Genomic DNA, 25,173 nt, shown 5'->3' with positions numbered 1-25,173 from the left:
GCCCTGATTCAGAGCTGGACACTCTGAAAGAGCGCTCGCACTGAATCAGGGCCGTTTTTTTTTGTTTTTTTGTGCGGCCTCCTGGCCGATCGCATAGCTGTGGGTGACCACCCACAGCTATAGCGTGCGTCCATGATAATGGTCGCAATGGTCAAGACCATCGCGACCATCGGGCTTGCGACGAGACCCTTGTGGTACGGTCTCGTGGTCGCAAGCCCCAGAGAGATTTCGGCTCTAACAGAGCCGGAATCTCTCCACTGACATCACTCGTGATGTCAGAGGAGCCGCCCCCAAATGGGAGGCGTTCTCATGGGAACACCAACGTTTGGGCATCCACCCCCCCGGCCCGCCCACCAAAGGGGGCGAGCTGTCACTCCACATCGACAGCTCACCCCCTTTGGTGCGAGACAAGGAAGAGACGGATTGCCCGTCGCTATCCAGGTCTCGCACATGCGCACGACAGAGCCGGTTCCGTCATGCGCACGCGCTCTGGGCCACCATCGACCCAGTTGCTAGCGTTCAGCACTTGCGATCGGGTCTGAATCAGGCCCTTAGTTCCTTTGCTTCCCATCTGCCAAGCATGCTTCTAACATTTTTAAATAAAAACACATGACACATTTCTATTAGTGTTAGGAATTTGTTTTCAGGGGATTTGAGTTAGTCGAGAGATTCTGGCCTGTCATCATATTGTGAGTATTTTTGGGGTTGAAGGGTTAGGATTAGATGGGGCTGGATGTAACTTAAGTTAAACTGACCACTGACCTGTATACCCCAGTTAAACAGTAAAAACCAAGTATCCTATTATATCAATTATTATTTGTTGATATAAGAGAAAAGAAGACAATTTTGTGTAGCATGCTCGTTAAATAGGTTTACTATTAAAATACGGTAGAACTTTTATTGTTTTTTTATTGTACAATTTAAGATTACACAAATATCAATATCTATAAAGAGAAATCAAATCCTAAATGAATGATCACGTGAACGGGAATTGTCCTCCGGTTTGTATGGATTCAAAGAGTCAATTTATATAAAATAAAGAAGAAGGATGTACAATTTTAATCCTTCTAACTCATAACCTTTACGGAAATAACCCAGCAAAGCCTTGTCCTCAACTTAGCCTTTGCCTTAACTCGTCTGCATTTACAGTATATGATTACATGGATTCCTCTTACCATTAGTAATACTTGCAAACCTTTAACAGTCTGCCTTCCTTTCCTGCCAATGGGCCTTGATTCTGACTCAATGCCGTTACATAGCACTTCAATAATAACCCACATGGATTGAAAATACTGTAATAGTGAAACTGTATTCCTTAAATTTGAGAAACTAAAATTGGAAAAGAAAGCAAATGTTAAATTAATTGAAAAAATAGACAAAACCACAATTAAGATGTTATAAAAGAAAAAAAAAGTTCCCACGTTGCAAGAGATTGGCCGAACTGATCATGATTTTCTGATGTCAGATATAAAAGTACCAATGAGATATAGCTGTAATTAATTATATCACTTTAGACATCAATTCATCACTTTAAATTAAATCTGAGTATTTTTTAAATATAATTTAGTATTTATGATCTTGCATGTGCATGTGTTTGTAAAATTTTCATCATTTTACACCTGTTATAAAGGACTATGAGCCTAAATCAGAGGTGCATGCAGTACCAATGCTTGCGATTAATTGCTACTGTGCATGCGTCAAAAGTCTAGAACACCCTTATTGCACTCATGCAAACCAATGAGTGTGATGGTGTACACATTTGTGTACAACATTGCTATGACTTGAGATGATGTCTGCGATCCATGGGCGTTTCAGGGTGAAGACTGGGAAGTGATCTAAAGTGATCACAAAATGAGAAGGTGGCATGGGCATGTTATTGAAATGTCATAGGCGTGTTTTGGCATTTGGTTGCAATCTCTTTTGCAGCACTGCAGTCACAGTGGTCATATTTTGAGAGAGTGGAGTGATCGGAACCTCCAGCGCAGTTGATCTTTGCTCAGATATGCAAAGTGGGTGTCGCAAGGTTAGCTCAGTCCGTCGTATGGAAGTAAACAAGAGAATTGCTCACGCTGACATTTACAAGAATGAATAAATGCTACTTTAGTAGCAATTAAAACATTTCTGTCTGAGACATTTTGAATCACAAAGTATTCCTATAGTATCATTATATTGCTAATTACTGTTGGTGCACCACAATACTTTTTTTGTTCTTTCTGCACTTACAAGAACTGGGTAACCTTACACATAGTGGGCAGCATTTTAAACTGTAAATTTAGGACAGTGCTGTTTTTTTCTGTTTGTATTTTTGTGTTTTACATTGAAATCTCATTTAATTAAATGTACATTAGTCATTATAATTATATAATAATCAGCATCACTTTTTTTCTGGCTTAATACATTTGGGGTAATGTTTTTTAATGTTTTATCACTCTCCTGCTTCAATGCCTGTTCGGCTTTTATGCTATGACATGGGGAATGGATAGAGAGAATGTCTTTCTTGTTTGTTTTTTTCTCAGATGCAATATACAGTAGCTGCCTACACTGTTTTTAGCAATAGTACACATGCTCTTCACATGTAACAGATCACGTTAATAATGCAAAATGCAGAAACACCTTACTGGCCATCTAATGACCAGAGAGATTGTTAAGCCTAAGGCAAAATCATGTGTCTGAGAATATACAATGTACACCAAATATGGGGGTCTATTTACTAAGCAGTGTTAGGAGACAGAGTGAAAAGTGACAAGGTGCCAGCCAATTAGCTCCCAACTGACATTTTTCAAACACAGCCTGTGAGAAGGCAGTTAGGAGCTGATTGGACTGCACCTTATCACTTTTCACTCTGTCTCCTAACACTTCTTGCTGTGGTTTTCTGCATCCACGCTATGTTCATTGGAGGATACAGTGCGGGGGACGCAGAGACAAAGTGATCATCGTAAAAAGCAATTTTGAGTTAAGTGGTAAAGTGAAGTACATGGGGCCTATTCATAATCCTTAATAGACATGTAACACATGCAGAAACACTAGTTTCCTCCTGTTTCAAGTATTCATTTATTATTGGGGGCCCCAATGGGACCACCTGGTATTCAGCAATCTCTGAAAACTGCTTCTTCGGAATGCGTTGTTTCCCGGTGCCCCATTCCTTCCTATGGGAAGGAGGTTTGGGGTTATTATTATCGTTTATTTATATGGTGCAACAAGTGTTCTGCAGTGCCTTACAAAGTACATAAACAAATAATTTGACAACGGACTTACAGTAAAAAATAGGACAAGGACATGGATAATATATATTGATACATAAGTGACCATAACACCTAGATATGCAACAGAGCGTAAGCAACCAAGTGTTAGGTGCCATGGTGGGGGGTAAGAAGTAGGTGAAAGTAAAGTAAGGAGAAGCACAAGAGAGTAGAGGCCCTGCTCGTAAGAGCTTACATTCTAAAGATTGCAAGGAGGTATCCAAGCAGATCCCCACTTGTGCCCTGCGGACGTGCACTTGTGTGAACTCAGGTCAAGTAGCAGTGTTAGGGATAATGGGAACATCTGAAGCAGCTGTCTTAGCACTGGAGCAATACTACGCTTATTCAGAATGGTCACCTCCAGTGGCGTAACTAGGGTATTTGGAGCCCAGGGCAAATTTGAAAAGGGAGCCCCCCCACCACCACCACCCCGATATGTGCGCGCGCGCCCCAAAAAAATGGGCGTGGTCACTTAAAAATGGGGCGTGTCAACATGACACACCCCTTTATTTTCACACTGAAAATTCCTATCCATATGCACCTTAACCCCAGTAGTACCCCTTATACAGTACCCCCAGTATGCAGTTGTGGTCCCTCTTATGCAGGCCCATAGTAGTGCCCCTTATACAGTATCCCCAGTAGTGGTCCCCCTTATACAGCCCCCAATTAGTTCCCCTTACTCAGTGCCCCCAGTAGTGGTCCCCCCAAATGCAGTGCCCTATGTAGTGTTCCCCTTTATGCAGTGCCCCCAGTAGCAGTCCCCACAATGCAGTGCACCCAGTAGTCCCCTTATGCAGTGCCCTTTATATAGTGCCCCCAGTAGCAGTCCCCTCCTATGCAGTGCCCTTTATATAGTGCCCCCAGCAGTAGTCCCCCCCATGCAGGTTTCCCAGTAGTGGTCCCCCTTATGCAGGCACCCAGTAGTGATCCCCCCTATCTAGTGCCCCCTGTAGTGGTCCCCGCAGTGCCCCTAGCAGTAAGCCCCTTATATAGTGCCCCAGCAGTAGTCCCCCCCTTCCATGCAGTGCCCCCAGTAGTGGTCCCCCTGATGCAGGCTCCCAGTAGTGACCCCCCTATCCAGTGGTCCCTGTAGTGGTCCTTCCTGTTGTTGCCCCCAGTTGTGGTCCCCCCAGTGCAGTGCCCCTAGTAGTAGGCCCCTTTTATAATGCCCCCAGTAGTAGTTCCCCCCCCAAGTAGTGGTCCCCAGTTGAGGTTCCCCCTCCCAATTAAGTGCCCCCTGTAATAGCCCCCCCCAGTAGAGGTCCTCCCAATAATGGTGCCCCCAGTAATAGCCCCCCCAGTAGAGGTCCTCCTAATAATGGTGCCCCCAGTAGAGGTCCTCCTAATAATGGTGCCCCCAGTAATAGCCCCCCCAGTAGAGGTCCTCCTAATAATGGTGCCCCCAGTAGTAGCCCCCATAGAGGTCCTCCTAATAATGGTGCCCCCAGTAATAGCCCCCCCCCCAGTAGAGGTCCTCCTAATAATGGTGCCCCCAGTAAGAGCCCCCCCAGTAGAGGTCCTCCTAATAATGGTGCCCCCAGTAGTAGCCCCCCATTGTGCCCCCACCCCAGTAGAGGTCCCCCCAGTGGTAGCCACCCCCGTTGTGCCCCCAGTAGTGCTGACAGGTTTTTAAAAAAATATATATAAAAACATACTTACCTGAATCCACGCTGCTCCTCCAGTCCGCGCCGCCGCTTCCGCCCGCCAGTCCTCCCGGGCTGGCGCGCTCAGCATAATGGGACAGACATCATGACATCTGTCCCATTACCCACTGCAGGAGCCAGACGGAAGTCCGGCTCTTGCAGTGGGTGCTGCAGCAGTCAATGAGAGTCTATCTGACTCTCATTGGCTGCTGTTTAACACACGCATCGCCGCCAACGCTGGCGGCGATGCGTGTGTTATGCACAGCCTGAACCCGCCTCCTGGTGCTATTGGGCAAGCGCTCAGGGGGAGCGAACGGGTTCAGGCGTGCAGCACAGGACCGGCGCTGGAAGCCTAGTGCCGGTCCTGTGTAAATGTGTAGCGCTGACCGCACTCATTGCGGTCGGTGCTACACTGGTGGCTAACTTGGGTGGGCCGGACCGTGGCCGGCGGCGCCCCCCCGCGCCGCCGGTCCCATGGCGCCCAGGGCACGCACCCTTCCCGACCACCCCTAGTTACGCCACTGGTCACCTCCTGCCAGCTTGCGGAAAATGCAGACACTGGCCTCGACACTCCCAGAAAACATGCCCCAGTTTCCTGGAAAAGCAGACAGTGCCACTGAGTCCTTGCCACCAAATGGCCTCAGCATATTAATCATGCTGTGGCTGGGAGGCACTGCGTGTAAGAGCATGCGCAGTCCCCCCGCCATCGGAGATGTATGCAAACCATCAGGTTTGTGTACATCTCTGAATCAGACCCATTATCATTTACTAGTTTTATGTACTTATAATGCACAATTTACAATGAACAGAAAAGTCACTGAAATTTAAAAGCTCTTTCTCCAAAGAAAGCAGATGTTTTTGCAGGAGATAGTGTTTTTGTCCTATTTATTAAAGGCTAGCCATCACTGGGGTTCTCCAGCAATAGCTTCCTTATGCAAAACAAGTGAAAGAATATTTAACAAGGATGACAGTGGTGCAAGTATCACCTCTATCCTCCTATCTATAAATTTCAACATCTCATAATGAAGATAGACAGAAGAAAAAAGAAAAAAAATTCTTTATTCTAAAAATATTTTTTTTACTTTTTCTTAATTAAATTACCACACAAAATTAAACTGACAGTGTATGCTTCTAGTTCCACTGCACGTGTAAGTCTGCAAACCTGCTCGTGCATGCACAGAGGGCCCCAAGATCACTATTTTATAAATAGTTACCTTAGATTTTTTATGTTGGAAAAAAAATTTGGCACTGATAAAATCAAGGCAATAACACATAAAGGGAGATTTACTAAAGTGCAATTTCACTTAAACACAGTCTTTTAAGCTATTTTATGTGCAGTTTGTAAACTTCACTATCGGGCCCCATTTATCATTCTCTCTATTGCCTTAGATGCATTAACTTAGTTTACACATGTTTTTTTAATCAAAATAATGCATCTGACCCATTCATATATCATCTGACCTATTTATCATCTGATCAGCGGCTGCTTTTCAGAGACACTTAGTTAGCACTAGGTCATCACAATAATTGATGACTAGACACCTAGTACATAACTTATCCTAGTAAATTCTCTTATTTAGAACTGTAAAAACTTACAAGTTATACTACCCTGCAAATTTGACAGGAACCAACACAAGTGATACTATAGTGCTAGAAAATAGAGCTTTTCTTTATACAGTATTTTGAGTAGAGATGTGTGGTTCAGTTTTCTTGAAAACCAAACACACCCGAACTTTGGGGTTCCAAGTTGAATCGAGTCCCAGCTCAGATCACTTTTGGGGTTCCCAAGAGAATTGAGCCCAGACTAGGGTCTGTTAAAAGTTCGGGACTTGGATTTAAAATTGAATCTCGGTTTTGGATTGCATGTAAACATGTCCAAATTACATGATTTTATGTGTTTTTATCAACTTAAAGTAATCCAAAACTAATCCGAACTAAAACACTTGAGGGTGGTTTTACCAAAACCAAAATCATAACATTTAATGGTGGTTTTTCCAAAACCAAAACAGGGGGTCCGTGCACATCTATAATTTTGAACTGTAATTCTGGTCTAGGAGAGGGAATTCCAGAAACCTGTAATCAGTGCTATTTTTCTAGAAAACAGCATCAGGAATGCTTGGGAAGGGGGGAGAGTGGCATGGTGGTGGATCTGTGGGCAGAGCATCGGTGGGGTGGAACATCAATGGGGGTGTAGTCCAATTTTTATTTCTTTTCAAGTTTTTGTTGCAAGGAGGGGTGTTACTCTAACATGTTATTTTATCACATAATATATAAAACTACAAATAAAGAAACATACAGTAGAAGATAAAACTGGTGTAAATTCACACACACACACAAAACCAGATGAGCTCAACAACACATATCTAATAATCACTAGAATGTTCCCTGTAAGGTATAGTTGTCACTAGAATGCTCCATGTAAGGTATGACTGTCACTATAATTCCCCATGTAAGGTATAGGTGTCACTACAATGCTTGCTGATGGACATGGAGATCTTTGACAACTTTGATTTATGTGCTGCAGAGCAGGAATAAGCAGAGAGCCCAGTGATTGTGTGCTGCAGTCCTCCCTCTCTCAGGGCCCCCATCCTGGAGTCCGGTCTCTAGGGACTGATGTCCAGCAATTAAACTTCACCAATGTACATAAAAGGCAAAGGCTGAGGCTGGAGTACATGGTTTCTCCCTCCTTTCTTGATTTTTTCCCTTTCACACATGTGGGACCTGCTGCCTCTTTTGTTGCTGTGGGAGAAGCAAATTGCAAGGAAAGAAGATTCTCATCTGCAACAGGTAGTGTTTGTGTGCTGTGGAGTTGGTAAATGCATTGGGGGAGGATTGTGTGTCTGAGTGCAGCTAGTGGGGTGTTGGCAGTGAATGCAGGAGGGGAAAGAGTGTGTCTGTTACTGCTATGATGTTAGTGAATGCAGGGGAGGAAAAGTGTGGGTTCTGCTGGGGTGTTGGCAGTGATTGGGGAGGCAGATGTCTAGCTGGGTGCTGCTAGGGTGTTAGTAGTAAATGCAGAGGAAAGAGAGTGTGTTTGGGTGCTGCTGGGATGTTTTAAGTGAATGAGGAGGGGATGGGGTGTGTGTCTGGGTGATTCTGGGTTGTTGGCAGTGATTACAGGGCAGAAGAGTGTGTGTATGTGGATACAGCTGGTATATTGAAAGTGAATGTGGAGGGGGTGAGAGTTTGTGTCTGGGTGCAGCTGGTGTGTTGGAAGTGAATGCAGGGGAGGAGAGTGTCTGACTGGGTGGTACTGGGGTGTTGTTAGTGAGCATGGATTAGGGGAGTATGTGTCAGTGCTGCTAGGACTGGGGTGTTGGTATTGAATGTGAGTGGTCAGGGAGGGACTCCAATAACTATTTCCCCTCTGGGCTCCTGGTATGAACTCCCACCCCTGACACTGACCACCAAGCAGAAGATATGGAAAAAACAAATGCATATCTTCTTAATTTAGGGTCATGGCCTACCAGCGCACAAACAAGTTTTGAGACTTGCTAATTCTTAAAAAGAAGCAAATTGTCATATGTAATATGTAAACAACTAGTAAACATTTTTCATCTGAGGTTTATAGGCTGATAAACATGAACACATTGTGCTAGCTGCGCTATCATTATTTGTCATCAGTTTTCTTTCTACACTTCTCAATGCCTTGGAGAATTCACAACGGAGGAAAAAAGAGAATTTTATAATAGCATGTGCTAATTTACTCTCTTTTTTCGTTTGACAGTGAGAAACAAAGAGAGCTTGTCTGATAAACAGTATGAATCCCAATACCCTTCTCTTGTTTGTTTACTCTGCAGAAATCTCACATCTCGACCTTTGAGAAGATGTGGGCGTTCATGAGCAGCAAGCCATCGTCGCTCGTTAAGAGTTACGAGGAAGGCATCCAGCGAGTTCTCTCATCCGACTACGCTCTATTAATGGAATCAACAGCTATTGAATATATAACTCAGAGGAACTGCAATCTCACACAGATTGGTGGACTCATAGACTCAAAGGGCTATGGAATTGGAACACTCATGGGTAAGATGAAGTGATTTGTGGCAATACTTGTTTACACAATGTTTTGGCAGGATTAAACTTTTTATTTCATATACCATAGATTAAGATCATTTAAGGTGACCACAATATGTATCCAGCAGGAAATATAATTTCACATTATCTAATATATCTATAACAGGAAGCCCTTTCCAGGGAATTGATAAGGACATAGGTAATCCTTAACAGTGCTCCTTATCCGCTTACAATGGAAGAACAGGACTAATGCAGACTGATGTGTGATAACAATAAAATATGATTTCCATCATATTTTGCTACATTATCTACAACAAGTCACTTACTGTTCTAAAAATATTAACTTCATGTTTAATTAATAGTGCTTTGAATATACAGATTGCAGATGTATAAATATTTTTATCTTCCTTTATCATTCCTCTGTGCAGTTTGTTTAAAAGAATGTAACAGCGACTGTGAGGAAAGGAATGGGCAATCTGTACATTGTTATGGAGAACAAAAACATTAAGCTATAATTGAATGGTTGAAGTAATAATGTAAAGACAGACTTCTCAGACCTTTGTGGAAAAATGCATGTGTGGTGCACTTTATAAATTAGTTCCTGAGTGTCACTGTTACACTTTCTTTGGATAATATTTGATATCACATTGGTATAATATAACAGCTCTCACTCATATTATTGAATGTCAATATACAGTTATTGCCTGCACAGAAATGTGTACTGTGTGTCCACAAACTATAATTTAAGTAAATCAAATTAAAATGAAACCATATTTATTCAGTACATAGTTACATTTTACCTCCAGTGCAACATAAGTGATTGTAGTTTTGTCTTCCCTTAGGATCTCCATATAGGGACAGGATCAGCATCGCCATACTGCAGTTACAGGAGGCTGATGAAATCCACAAGATGAAGGAGAGGTGGTGGAGAGCTGGAGGTTGCCCAGAGGAAAGAAACAAGGAGGCCAGTGCACTAGGCATCCAGAACATGGGAGGCATATTTATTGTATTGGCAGCTGGTCTCATTCTCTCTGTAGTAGTTGCAGTGGCAGAGTTTATATACAAATTGAGGAAGACGGCAGAGAGAGAGCAGGTGAGTTGGTTGCCTCTGTTGTTCTATTACACATTTGCATGATGGCATACAGGAATAGTGTATATTACTTTCGGATGGCTGTACAATCCCAATGTGTACTGCTACAAATCTCTATCTCCAAATGCTTATTTTCCTTGAGATGTGTCCTCATACAGTACACTTATCCTTTTTGCGTCATATGGTGCGAGACCCCTGGTGTGATTTAGACGTTCCACCACAGATAGCGATTCCTGGAGTTTTGCACTTTTTTCTTAATTTAGCATCATATTTGCATAATAGCCACATACACATTAAATTATGAGTTTCCTAGGCAATATTAATTATTTTATTGGTTTGTGTCGCAAAGGGATTGGTATAAAGTACTTTGGTATAAAGCATAATGACTGGCCAGACGCTTATCGGTCCTGTCTTTTACATTTTTACCCAGTCACTCACAGCAGCTACATGAAATGCCAGCACCAGTATCCAGGGAACCCATGCATTATACATTTGCTGCTTTAGATATGTGAACAAGACAAATATTTTGTGAGAAAGTGTGTGGCGGGACACAAGGCACTGCTTATGCTGGGCACACACTATACAGTTATCTGATAGACATCTGTCCAATCTGGCTGGTCAGAATGAATATCTTGTAGTGTGTGGGAGCGAATGACAATAGTTCATATGGTCCAAAACACTGGAAATTGGACAAACATTGTTATTCAGACAAATTGGTTAAATCAAACCAATTTGAAAAATTGTTTTTGTCCATTTTCCAGTTTTTGTGACCATGGTCAAATGTCATTTGCTCTCATACACTACCAGGTTTTCCTCCCAACCAGCCAGATTGGACAGATGTCTGACAAATAATTGTACAGTGTGTGACCAGCATACAGTAAGTCGCAAAGTCCATGGTGCACCAAACAGGGTAATGTAGAGCAATTTAAGGATAGGTGTATGTAGACATATCTGTAGAATTCAACTACTGTGATACAGTATGTCCTCTCCATAAACTTACCTATGGTCTATGTTTAGTTTGACATACAATTTCCAATAATCCAAACTAGATGGGAGAGTCTGAATTATGATGATTTATTGTAGTTAAAGGACATGTGGTTCGGTAAAACCAGAAAAGAAACAGGCAATAGAATACAATTACAATGGGAACACAGCACATAATGCAACAGCAATATACAGTATGCATAAGAGACAATAGAGGTAATATAAGCAAATAACATGAAAACAAATACATAAGCATCTGTTGTGACATATATGAGACTGATGAGCACACAAACAGCAATGCATATAATCTGCTGCAGTATAGAATAAAGGTACAGTCAGGTGCATAAATATTGGGACATTGACATAATTTTCATATTTTGGCCTCTAGTCACCACCACAATGGCTTTGAAACAAACAAGATGTGCTTTAACTGCAGACTTTAAGATTTCTTTTGAGGGTAATTACATCCAAATCAGGTGAACGGTGTAGAAATTACAACGGTTTCTGTGCCTCCCACTTTTAAGGGGCCAAAAGTAATGGGACTATCAACTCAAAAGCTATTTCATGGACAGGTGTGGGCTATTCCCTCGTTATTTCATTATCAATTAAGCAGGTAAAAGGTCTGGAGTTGATTCTAGGTGTGACATTTGCATTTGGAATCAGTTGCTGTCGACTCTCAATATGAGATTCAAAGAGCTGTCACTATCAGTGAAGCAAGCCATCATTAGGCTGAAAAATCAAAACAAACCCATCAGAGAGATAGCAAAAACATTAGGTGTGGCCAAATCAACTGTTCGGAACATTCTTAAAAAGAAATAATGCACCGGAGAGCTCAGCAACACCAAAAGACACAGAAGACCACGGAACACAACTGTGGTGGATGACAAAATAATTATTTCCCTGGTGAAGAAAAAACCATTCACAACAGTTGGCCAAATCAAGAACACTCTCCAGGAGGTAGGTGTATATGTGTCAAAGTCAACAATCAAGAGAAGACTTCACAAGAGTGAATATCAAAAACAGGAAGACCAGATTAGAGTTTGCAAAACAACATCTAAAAAAGCCATTACAGTTCTGGAACAACATCCTATGGACAGATGAGACAAAGATCAACTTGTACCAGCGTGATGTGAAGAAAAGAGTATGGAGAAGGAAAGGAACTGCTCATGATCCAAAACATACCACCTCATCAGTGAAGCATGGTGGTGGTAGTGTCATGGCGTGGGCATGTATGGCTGCCAATGGAACTGGTTCCCTTGAATTTATTGATGATGTGATTGCTGACAAAAGCAGCCGAATGAATTCTGAAGTGTTTCGGGCAATATTATATACTCACATTCAGACAAATGCTTCAGAACTCATTGGACGGCGCTTCATAGTGCAGATGGACAATGACCCGAAGCATACTGCAAAAGCATCCAAAGAGTTTTTTAAGGCTAAAAAGTGGAATGTTATGCAAATGGCCAAGTCAATCCCCTGACCTGAATCCGATTGAGCATGCATTTCACTTGATGAAGACAAAACTGAAATGAAAATGCCCCAAGAACAAGCAGGAGCTGAAGACATTTGCAGTAGAGACCTGGCAGAGCATCACCAGGGATGAAACCCAGAGTCTGGTGATGTCTATGCGCTCCAGACTTCAGGCTGTAATTGCCTGCAAAGGATTTGCAACAAAGTATTAAAAAGTGAAAGTTAGATTTAGGATTGTTTAGTTTGTCCCATTACTTTTGGCCCCTTAAAAAGTGGGAGGCACATATAGAAACCGTTGTAATTCCTACACCGTTCACCTGATTTGGATGTAATTACCCTCAAATGAAATCTGAAAGTCTGCAGTTAAAGCACATCTTGTTTGTTTAATTTCAAAGCCATTGTGGTGGTGAATAGAGGCCAAATATGAAAATTCTGTCAATGTCCCAATATTTATGCACCTGACTGTATGTAGTTATGAGATTGGCGGCCGCATGGCCACCGGTCTCAATACTGACAGTGTAATCCCGGCAAGGGATTTAACATAAGCATCAAAATACTGACGCCTATGTTAATCCCGACGCCGGAATCCTGACCACCGTCATCCCGATCGTCGCTGACGGGGTAAGTATTACACTTAGCCCTGGGATCGGGGGCTAGGTTTATGGACCCCCCAGGGGGACTTAGGGTTAAGCACCCTCCCGGGGAAGGTTAGGGTTAGGCTAGGGGAAGGGGGGGTTAGGCACTAGGGGGAAGTTAGGCAACCCCCCGGTGGGTTAGGTTTAGGGTGCGGGGAGGGGGGGTTAGGTTTAGACACCCCTGGGGGGAGGTTAGGGTTAGGCACTAGGGGGGAGGTTAGGGTTAGGCACCACTAAGGGAGGGTTAGGGAACATACTTACCTCTGTTCGGGATCTCCTCAGTCGGCCTTCTACCGCCGGCATTTCAATCCCATTCCTAGAATAACTAGCTACTAATGTATAAATACAAAAATTGTTAGCAGAGTGTAGTGTGACAGCAGATAGTAACAGCAGAATGCACTGTCACAAATATGTGTAGGAGATTGTGCTTGGTGCAGTAGTCGTCCAAATATGGAGTTAAACCCAAATACAGTTGTATTGGTCATTATGCTGATGGTATAAGTTTGTGTATCGCAGATGTTGGTGCTGGTGGTGGTTAGTCCACACGTGGTATGCTTAACCCGTTCAGATTTGTGTACTGTGGCAGAAGAGCTAGTAACATAACACACAGGGATATCACTGGTTTAATAGCAGTAGGCAATCTGAGTGGAATATAGCAGCCTGGATTTTAGGGTAATGCTGGGCATTGTAGTGTGCCAGGCGTAAGCTGGGGTGGATGCACCAGCGGAAGATAGCCCCAAAGTCCCTCTGTGTATCGGTGGGGGTATAGGGTATTTGCAGTTAATGTTACAGGCTGTACTGACATGTATTCTGACAGGAGTCTCTAGAGTACGTCCTGTCCTCAGGGACTCTGGGGAGTAAAGATGCATGGAGATGCCATGTATGCACAATAGTGCATGTCATAGGTCATACTCCCCGACTGAGCTGCTTCGGGTCCTAGTGACCGCTGGCTCAGCTCTACTGGAGGAGGCAGTGCAGGAGCATACTCCTTTCAACAGAGTCCTGCAACATAGATAAAATAACAGCAAATATAAGTCTATAAACTTAACAAATGAGCTACCAAGTGGAGTATATATGAAATGTTGTCTCTATATACATTTCTGTATATGCAAAATGGAGGATAGGGCCAGATTAAAAGTTGTATGCTATTCACATCGCTGCTGCTTATTTGGATGCAAATACTAATGCTGTTGGAGGTGTCTAAAGGCAAAAAACGGCCACTGCTGGCATTAGAGATCGGAGTGCTGCATCCAAATAAGCACCATAGGATCCCATTCATGCAGCCATTGGCCATCTGTGTAAGTCTAAGATTACTCAGATTGGCCGCCAGAACTCCTGTCAGGACAAGGAAATCTGTGTTGGAAGATGCAAACCCTGGCCTCTCATGCCTATAAAATGGAGGCAACATCTTGTAAAAATGGTCCCGGTTACCATCGCCTCCTCACCCCCAGTCACAGCCCATCAACCATGCTGCAGCTTAGGAACGCTCTGCAAACAATCTTGTAATACAAAATTTGCACATGCATAGTGCAGGTCCTCCATATGCTCAGATGAGTAACCATTGGAGATGTATTCAAACATCTCTGAATCAGGCCCATAGTTCCTTAATGCCCTGAGATAGGAATGGACATCAACCAATAATGGTTTTAAAACCATTGATTGTCTCTGGCTAATGACCTGTGTTTGCTATCAGCAATATTGCCACAATGGTATCCCAGCTTTCTGCTTCAAATTGTGAGGAGATATTTCTGCACCATGCAATATTTTATTAATTTTAATTTATATACAAATTTTGACCACATATTAAAATGAAGATTACTCACAGATTGGACAAATATTTTTCAACCTAAAACACTTAGTATTGCCTTTAAAACAAATGATGCAGCAAACATGACCGAAAAGTTGTGATTTTGGCAATCGCTCTTCATTACATTTCCTCCTCTGTGTTTAAGTTAAATTCTGGCGAAGCATTGGCCTATGTATTATATTACAGTAGCTACACAGGGCCTGATTCAGAGTGCCGTTGTTCACGTAGTTGAGAAATTATTTGCAGCTGTACATGCATGTAAATTTCTAAATACCCCTACGGCTCATGTGGTACACAGTGTGTATACACAAAGGTGCTGAATGCGGCACACATAATGTATACACAAAGATGCTGCATACAGTACACAAGAGTATATACATAAAGGTGCTGCATGCGGTACAGAGTGTATACACAGAGGTGCTGCATGCGGTACACAGAGTGTATACAGAGGTGCTGCATGCGGTACACAGAGTGTGTACACAAAGTTGCTGCATGCGGTACACAGAGGATCTCATTCAGACCCGCTCGCAAGCGCCTATGAACTCGCAGGTGGGTCAATGTTGAGGCCCTGCGCTTGCGTGATGTCAGTGGTGAGCTTCCGGCTCTATTAGAGCCGAAAGCTCACTGGGGCTTGCGGCAGACGAGACCCTATCACAAGGGTCTCGTGGCAAGCCCCGATGGTCTTGACCATTGCGACCATCAACCTGGCCGCTTGCTAAAGCTGTGGGTGGTCACCCACAACCTAGTGAGCGGCCAGAATGCCGGGTCGGAAAATAGATGCGGCCGTCCTCATTCAGGGCGAGCACTCGCATTTTGCGAGCGCCTCTGAATGAGGTCCCGAGTATATACACAAAGATGCTGCATGCGGTACACAGAGTGCATTCACAAAGGTGCTGCATGCGGTACACAGAGTATATACACAAAGGTGCTGCATGCGGTACACAGAGTGCATTCACAAAGGTGCTGCATGCGGTACACAGAGTGTATACACAAAGGTGCTGCATGCGGTACACAGAGTGTATACACAAAGGTGCTGCATGCGGTACACAGAGTGTATACACAAAGGTGCTGCATGCGGTAGAGTGTATACACAAAGGTGCTGCATGCGGTACACAGAGTGTATACACAAAGGTGCTGCATGCGGTACACAGAGTTTATACACAAAGGTGCTGCATGCGGTACACAGTGTACACACAAAGGTGCTGCATGCGGTACATAGTGTATACACAAAGGTGCTGCATGCGGTACACAGAGTGTATACACAAAGGTGCTGCATGCGGTACACAGAGTGCATACACAAAGGTGCTGATTCAGATGGTATCAGAAAGGTGACAGCAAAGTGATGGGTGGTGACTGGGAGGTGGTTAGTAGTGCACACAAAAATGGTCCTTTTGGTAGGTGTATTATGGGAGTGTCGTGGGTGTGAAAGTGCGACTGCATAAACTCCCTATGGTTGATATGCGCACTATACCTTACCGACTTAACACAACTAAAACTTATCTAAGAATAAACACACGGACAACAGGAGTTGGATTTAAAATTAAAGGTCAAATTTATTTGACATCAGATTATTAATAATTAATTAATAATTAATCATATTACATTTGGGTTATCTAAGTAGATAATTAGATGTTGCCAATGGAAATTAATTGTGAGCTTAAAGTTAGTATGGTGGCGGAAAACAAATAACGGACACTCCCACAGACACATGCAGACCAAACACATCACTCGTTGGTGTTTAACTCTCCCCAAAAAGCATGCCCGGACGGGCTGTGTCATTCCAGGAAGGGACGGGTTTGGCCTATAATTGAACCAGGAAAGCGCACCCACCTAATTTCTATAACTAAAAGCACACTACCGTTCTTTCCACCAAAGCAAGGCAACTCAAAGCCGCAGCCCGCCACCAAACTAAACCCAACTCCACCATCACCTTAAACAATGCCTCCACAAAACAGAAGCAAAACTGCCCCGACACAAAGGTCCCCATCAGACCTAACAATTGCACGTATCAGATCATGAGTGCATGATAAACAACTCCGCCATCATGTCCATCCAAATGCATGATCAACATCTTATATTATAGTGCATGATAAACCAAGGTCCCCATCAGACCTAACAAATGTACGTATTTTATCATGAGTGCATGATGAACCAACAACTCCGTCATCATGTCCATCCAAATGAACGATCAACACCTTTAGGCCAACCAAACATTTGCACCGTGTTCATCAGACGCCTCTTCAATTCACGCCACAGCATTCCTTTATCCATCCACAGACAAAACAACATAAAACAACAATAACGATGTTAGTGACAAGCACAAGCATGCTAACCAGGCTGGAGGTAAAAACAAAACCTACTAGGATCTTTTATACTTATATGGCGAACTATTTGTTGCCTCCGTAGGAAAAATAAAAATCCCTCCAAACCCCTGAGAGCGAGTAGTCTAAACCCCTGGTTAGCATGCCGAAGCGCTAGCAAGCACCCTGCCGCGACGCATCCTGCACAACATAGACTCCGCGCCACACAATACATCCCGTTAAAGCAGCGCAGCCGCCAAAAAACGGAATGCGCCATGAAACGCAATGCAAACGCCAATCTGAGGAAATTAAATTCAAATTGGTCCACCCAGCTAACGTTACCCATTTTAGCAACACAACCAATCTATTCAGCAAACCATCAATATGGTCAGCAGAGGTCATAGTCGCAGCAACACCTGCAGAGGAGGGAGAAGGTAGAACAGGCACAAAATCCATAGCCACCTTCCCAGACGTAGAAGGAGAAACCAAGGGCGCAGCACCAGGACTTAAAACCCCCTGCAAACCGAAAACGTGCAAAAGCTGACGTGTCAGGGAGGGGGGCCAAAGTGTTCTGCAAGTGTGTAGATGACTGCTCCGACACTGGGGAGGTGGACGTCAACTGCGCTGCCAACAAATTGTATTTTTTATTCGCCTGCTAACTGGCTGTGATGGAATAGTTATGCCTCATGTTCTGCTGCTTATACCCATGCTAATAAGACCAGTGTTTGATATTTTTTTTCATTTTATTTTTATGACCATGACATAGATTTTTATACGTATGCTTTTAATGTTTTTGTGTAATCGGAGCCATATCCGTGCGTTACAGATATATATCGTGGCAATAGGTCCTATGACTTATTCCATCTGTGTGTTTTGAGTAAATAGGTCTTAATTGCGAAATGTGCAATAAATTATATTACCCAAACCAACAGCCGTTTACAAGCGCCCCTATTTTCTATAGTTGTGAGGTAATAGAACCTGTTGCACTACAAGTGCAGCATCACCTAGCAAAAGCGGCAGGGGAAGAAACACTTTAATTGCTTAAGCGCTCCCGCCGCACACTTAGTGCTAATGGAAGGGCGTAAGTGTGACCGAGCGTTAAGTGACCCCCACCAGTGGCAAATGAAGGATTTCTAGAGAGGGGGTGGGGGTTCACAATGCTTGATTTTAAGAGTGAGTGTGGCCAATAGCTGAAGCAATAATAATTAGCACTTGTCCGGCTTTAATATGTGTCATACAAAATATTTTGAGAGTGCAGTAACTCCAGCATATACAGGACCAGCAATCGCAATAAGCCATTAGATTCAGCAGTAGGGCCATCCTGCCTGAGCTGGATATTTTCTATTTCATATGCGGGCACCATTCCAGAGCATTGGAGCAAGTCTGGGGTCCTGGGTAACAGCAGAAGGAGATAGCACTGTACTGGACATATATGTATACAGTATATTGGGCTCTATAGCAACAGGGGGGGTGGAAGTATGACCCAGCATCAAGTGACCCACACCAAACAACGTCTCCCCCCGCAGACACCACCTCACTTAAAGCGGAGCACTAGGAGAGGGCATTATGTCACCCTGCACAGCAGCAGTATGCTGCACCCGAATCACTGCCAGCGGGGTGCCTAGATGGGACCTGACCCAGAGCTGTGCAAAACGCCCTACCCCCACTGCCTGGCCTAGAGCCCCCGGGTACTGTGACAGCAGTGTCGGTTATCCCCGCCCCCCTCCCGGAACGCCGCTGACAGCAGCGATAGGACCCAGCCCCAAAGGCCTGCGCCAGCGGCGGGGACAAGCGGAAGCACCGCTGACCCGCCGCGCCCTGTTGAAGCCCAGGGACGCGCCCGCAGCAGCCGCGTCCCTCGTCACTATGCGGCGCAACGGGACCCGTCGCTGTTGCACATCACCGCCAGTAGCCGGGGCTGCCGAAGCAGCCTCCAACCCCGGCGCAGGCGTCACTAGCAGTGACCCGCGCCGCGACTGGTCACGTGACCGTCAGCCGCGCGGTCTCAGCAGACCCCGCTCCGGCAAAGAGAGTGAGTGGGCCGCACGCTTTTCTGAGGCATCGCAAGGGGGGCAGGAAGGAAGGACAGAACAAAGAATATAAGGTAATCTAAGGCTGAGGGAAAATAAAAGACTGAACAAAAAGACTGGAGGAAGAGGAAAGAAAAGAATAGGAGAAGGAAAAGAATAGATAATGCTAGAGAAAGAAATAAGTAGATAGCAAGAAAAAACAGACTATGCATCAGCTTATACATATTATTGCACAGATCACTTCCCTGACTCCTGCTAGAAATTTCCAGAAACGAAGAGGTGGTCTTTGGCTAACAGACCTAATATACCAGCAAAGCCAAACACCCAAGGATCCCTATAGGCTAACACTAATGACTGACACTTAACAACAAAAGTCTTTACAGGTATACTGCTCCCACAGCCTCGGGGTTTAAACAGGCTCAGTCAGATTGCACCTGCCTTACGCTGTCCTTTCCAAAGGCATAAGAGGCCATGGTCAGACAGAGAAACTGCACCTGCCTCAGGACTGGTGTAATTTTTGATGGTGCGACCGATGATGGCATATAGCAGTGGTCAGGGAACAGGGGTAAATTACCCCACATGGGCTAAAAATGAAATTCCTGGGGGTAATGGACGGACAGCAGGGCATGCATATGAATCATTCTATAATATAGAATGATTCATATGCATGCCCGGCTGTGCCGCAGGGAGGCTCTAAGCCGGACGCCCGCTGAGATGTTATTACCAGCGGGCGGACAGGACGGCGGTGGATGCAGGAGCGGGGATTAAGGTAAGTGTTTTTTTTTGTCCAAGCGGCACTACAGGGGCATAACTATGGGGCATTACTACAGGGGCATTATATGGGGGCGCAACTACAGGGGCATTATATGGGGGCACTACTACAGGGGCATAACTATGGGGCATTATATGGGGGCGCAACTACAGGGGCATTATATGGGGCACTACTACAGGGGCATAACTTTGGTGGCACTACTACAGGTGCATAACTATTGAGGCACTACTACTGGGGCATAACTATGGGGGCACTACTACAAGGGCATTATATGGGGGCACTACTATATGATTTCCTTTCAAATCAAGGGGGTAAAGTCGGTGTATCTAAATATATTTTGGGGTAAAAGGTAAAAAAGAAGTTCCCTGACCCCTGGCATATAGGGATGCACTAATATGTATTACAGTGTGCACGGATGCTAAAAGTGGGTGTCTCATCCCTTGCACATTCTGCCTCAGGGATGTACATAATGAAAGCAGTCTGTATGCATTTGCATAAATCTTGCACACGGACGACTGCCAATAGATGCTCCGTTTTCTTTTGCATGTTATTTCAGAGGACTGCCATGTAAATAATGTTCTCCTACAATGAACGTACAGGGATGTGGCCATTTTTTAATATGGTTCAACTTAATTTTATCCAAAATTGAAAGTAGTGATTGATTGTGTAGCTAGAATAATATTGATATAATTCACTTTGTATATACTCTGTAGATTTTTGACATATTGAAGTAATTACAACATGACTATGCAAGATGAAACATCTCCTTATTTGTCACTTATTCTTTATGCATTTCCTTCTTCAGCGTTCTTTCTGCAGCACAATGGCTGATGAGATCCGATTGTCTCTTACCTGTCAACGGCGTGTCAAACACAAGCCGCAGCCACCAGTTCTGGTCAAGAGTGATGCCGTAATTAACATGCACACTTTCAATGACAGAAGACTGCCAGGAAAAGATAACATGACCTGCAATACTGGACTAACCCCAGTGTTCCCATAGAACAAATGGAATGTATGCACAATTGTCCAGAAATCAGTCCTCAAATAACTGTTCTATGCCTTTCACCAATTTTGATGACCAATGTCAAGGGCATCAGACCATTCTTTCAGTCTACAGCCAGAAGTATCTTGTTTACAAACAAATCTTACAAAGACAATTGATCGCCAAGTTAATATCACTATCCGTGGACATTGAGAAGCCACAAAAACGTTGTGGTATTTTTGAGCATGGCAATAAAAATGAAAATGACTCCCTCTTTTCTTCTTTGTCCATGCTGAAAGCATTGATTCTGGAGTGGGGGGATCAGATCTGTCTTGTACACAGCACACTTGGTACATACATGCGGTCTGCCAAACTGCTCAATAGGAACTCATACCTCAATGCTGTGCCTATGAGGAGTTTGCAAGAGGCGCAGACTATAAGATATGTCTGAATCAGACAGCTAATGGGTCCTTTAATGCGGCTGAATCATGAAGATTACTGCTTCAGAACTAATGCCGATGTAGAAGATACTCCTAAGCCGAGGAAAGGGAACTGTGTTACATCACCCCCTGTTCTCCTTTCCTTTGCACAATTCAACAAGACTCTAAGCACGAACCTTCAACTAGCAAGGAAAATCATGTCACACAGTGATGCCATTCTGTAAACACTTCTGTTAACCATATGTCTTTAATAGAGTTCAGTGAGTCCTTTCAATGCTACCACAATTCTCAAAATTCTACACAGGACCAGGTTGCCAAACCCAGGAAAAAATTAAAATAACCAAAGATAGGATTTTGCCTGCTATACACTGATAATACTCATAGTGTGATTAACTACGGTAATAATATTTAATTCTTAAATTAAATTTTTTTTTTTTTTAGTTTTGTCCATACTCTGAAGATAAAATAGTTTCACAAGTCAGCTATGGTATTCTGTGAATAGTGACACTTTGAAATTTGTGTACCAAAAAATTTAGGTGACCCAGCTGTCATAATTGTGTGCCCATGTTGACATTTTCCTGCTTCACAGTGATCCCAATTTTCAGTCCAATTTCATGTCAGTACTTAATATGCACCACAATCTTCAAATGTGTACAGTAATGTAATGAAACATAAATATATACAGTTTGTGTTTACTCCCTTTTCCTCCATAACAAAAAATGAAGAAGGTGCCGAACAAGTCATATTCATGCACCACAGAGAACCCTTTAACTTAATGACACACACATACTGAAAGCACTTAGCAGACTTAGGGCTCTATTTACTAAGCAGTGTTAGGAGACAGAGTGAAAAGTGATAAGGTGCCAGCCAATCAGCTCCTAACTGCCATCTCACAGGCTGTGTTTGAAAAATGACAGTTGGGAGCTGATTGGCTTGTACCTTATCACTTTTCACTCTTGTCTCTTAACACTGCTTAGTAAATAGACCCCTTAATATCAAAGCAGATATCAAATTGGACATACAGTACTCAAAAGAAACATGCATGGAAAAAGAAATTTGTATATTCAGCTATATGTAGAGTTGTATGCATCTAGTGGTCCTGGTTTATTACTAGTCACCTACCCTATACTGGGGTGGGTACGGGATGCCAGTTCTCGGGATCCCGGCGGTCAGAATACCGACGCTGGCATCCCAAATGAATCAGGATATCGACACCTGTCGATGTTTATCCTAACCCTACCTATACCCATACCCCTAAACCTAATGCTTCCTCCCTGCAGCCTAAACGTAACCCTCCCCCCTACAGCCTATACCTAACCTCCCCCTCATAGCCTAAACCTAGCCCTCCCCCCAGTGTCTAACCCTACTACTTACCTTTGCTATGCCGGTGGTCAGGATGCCGGTGCCTGGATTCTGACTGGTGCCGGGATTCCAGCTCCGGCATCAAGAAAGGAGGGATTTAAACTACATCCCCTTATACTAGATGCAACAGATACATCTCCAAACAGTCATATTTTTGCCTATGCCCAGCTCTGCATAGTCTGCAATTGCATAACTACCCCTATCCATGCATTTGGCTTGATAAACTTCATCATCATTAGTATTCACTTGCACCAGCCCTATCCTTGGTGCAAAATATATGGCGAAAAACAACATATTTATGCTACTGGCCAACTCTACATAGTTATTGTACATTTAGAAGCTTTTGGTGAACACATTTTATTTTAGTTCTGCCTCTTAGGTCATACTTTAAGTTTAGATATGATTGAGATGTGTATGATTAGGCATCACCAGTACTTGTGTGCACCCATTTCCTGTGCAGTGACAATTCACATAAGATACGCTCCACAAATGTATGCACATTCAACACTGCAGCAACCCAATTTATTTGCTACCTCCACCCTTCCCCAAATATTGAAACATACTATTTTAGATAAAATAACTAACCACTATCCCCCAATACCTGGCACTAATAATAGTTAAATTATTTAAGCAGCAATACACCCAGAGAGCTAGTGAGGGCTCACATCAACAATTTTGGTTTAATTTTAGATAAAAATAACTGACTATCCACATTATTACACAAGTTAATAATTATTTTGAATTACAATGTAAAGAAAAATAGCTAATTATGAATTTACAACTGGCAATACTGCTGTGATACCATTTAGAGGATAAACAGATAAAGAAGGTACATTTATAAACTCCAAAGCTGCAGTGTAAGTACTCTTTTGGGTCATCACATGCCCAGTTCTGCTCACTTGCACCAGCCATTAAAGAGAAGTGCAACATGGGACTAAATTATTCATACGTTAGAGGGGTTAAGAATGTGTTTTTATATGGGTGGTCCCTGGTTTGAGGGAGTATCGTTTTTTTCTCCTTGCAGTAGGATTCGATTTTTATCACCTTGAATTGTGCACTTTTAATGAGACGCATTTAAAATTTCCAGTTGCACGTCTTGAGGGAAGAACATTTCTAGGTGACAAATGTAATAAAAACTAAGAGACATACAAAGGTACACTTGTAAGAAAGACAAGATACTGTAATAAACTCTTACAGCCATTAATTTAATGCAAAAATGATGCCAAACTAAGCAGTATATTGCCCAAAAGTTGAAATGAAGAAGTGACAGTGACAAATATTTAGTAGGTTGGACTAAATGTTATTTCACTAATACACATTATCAGGTGCATCCACAAACTTACATAGTCAGGTATAAATTGATTGTCTGGGGGCAGTTCCAATGACTGTGTGCTAGCTGGACAAAAAGAAAGAACCATTGTGGGTCCACACTTTTTTGTGGTTCATTTATGAACCTTACAGTATGTATAGATGTATTTTATTTAAAAAGTACTCGTGTGCAAGAAACTGACTCTGCTTTTATTTTCTAACTCATACAGTACTAGATTGATGAACAATAATTGTTTTCTGGGTTTCTACATATTTCCACTATGTTAGTTATAACCCTCATTCTTTTGAACTAATTTAATTACGTAAGGAGCATATATATAAGTAAATAAAAAAGATGAATACACCAATCACGGTGACAAGATGTATTTTATAGACAGTACAGTACCCCATAATTAATAAGTATAAATCATAATGTATAGACAATTGCAGTACCTGACAGCAGCATCCTTCATGTATTCATAACAATTTTCGTCTAACGGTTTAGAAACCTACTGCCCACTGGACAGTCTCCATAAGACCCATCTACAGTAGGTATGTTTCAAGCAGAGTTTGCTTATTACCTATAAGGAGTAGTTTGCATTAATGATGAAGAATTCGCCATTTCTAAAGAACCATGATGTCAGGTGTAAATCAATTAGAATATCAGCAAGACCAAAAGAGAAAGGGATATAGGTGACAATTAGAAAAAAAAAGGAACATTCAAGGGTCTATTGATCATTGCGATGACAGATAATATTTTCTTCAGCTCACCACATATAATGAAGGACAGCAGTGTAGACTTTATCTTGTGACTTGACATTGCTTGGAGAAGCCAATGCAGAATAGGCTGTGTGATGCCCACCACAAATTCCTGGCGGTGACCATCACATCCTGTGGAACTTGATGAATAGGGGGAATTCCTAAATCAGTAAATGGAAGTTTTCATTAGATTTAGGAACTTACTCCTTTTTCAAATAGAGCCCTATCTGCTTTACACTTCAGTCCTTCTCATTTATTCCACTTACCTGGCCCTTCAGTCTATTTATCCCAACACTTTACAGACAAGTCAATTAATTTATCACCAAGCAATTCATGAA

General features: G+C 43.0%; 1 protein-coding gene across 1 annotated transcript in view; it reads left to right on the top strand.

The window, feature by feature from the left end:
• The window catches only part of GRIK3 (glutamate ionotropic receptor kainate type subunit 3), a 707,216-nt gene extending 685,983 nt beyond the window's left edge, over positions 1-21,233 (top strand). The window contains exons 14-16 of the mRNA XM_088461525.1: positions 8,683-8,905; positions 9,739-9,989; positions 20,790-21,233. Of these exons, the coding sequence (XP_088317651.1) occupies positions 8,683-8,905; positions 9,739-9,989; positions 20,790-20,984 (669 nt within the window). The 3' untranslated portion in view covers positions 20,985-21,233. The remainder of the gene's footprint in view (positions 1-8,682; positions 8,906-9,738; positions 9,990-20,789) is intronic.
• The last annotated feature ends 3,940 nt before the right edge of the window (positions 21,234-25,173 follow it).

Source organism: Taudactylus pleione, unplaced genomic scaffold (assembly GCF_031769625.1).
Source record: "Taudactylus pleione unplaced genomic scaffold, aTauple2 ptg000007l, whole genome shotgun sequence".
Lineage (NCBI taxonomy): Eukaryota > Metazoa > Chordata > Amphibia > Anura > Myobatrachidae > Taudactylus > Taudactylus pleione.
This window is presented reverse-complemented; position numbering and strand designations above follow the sequence as displayed.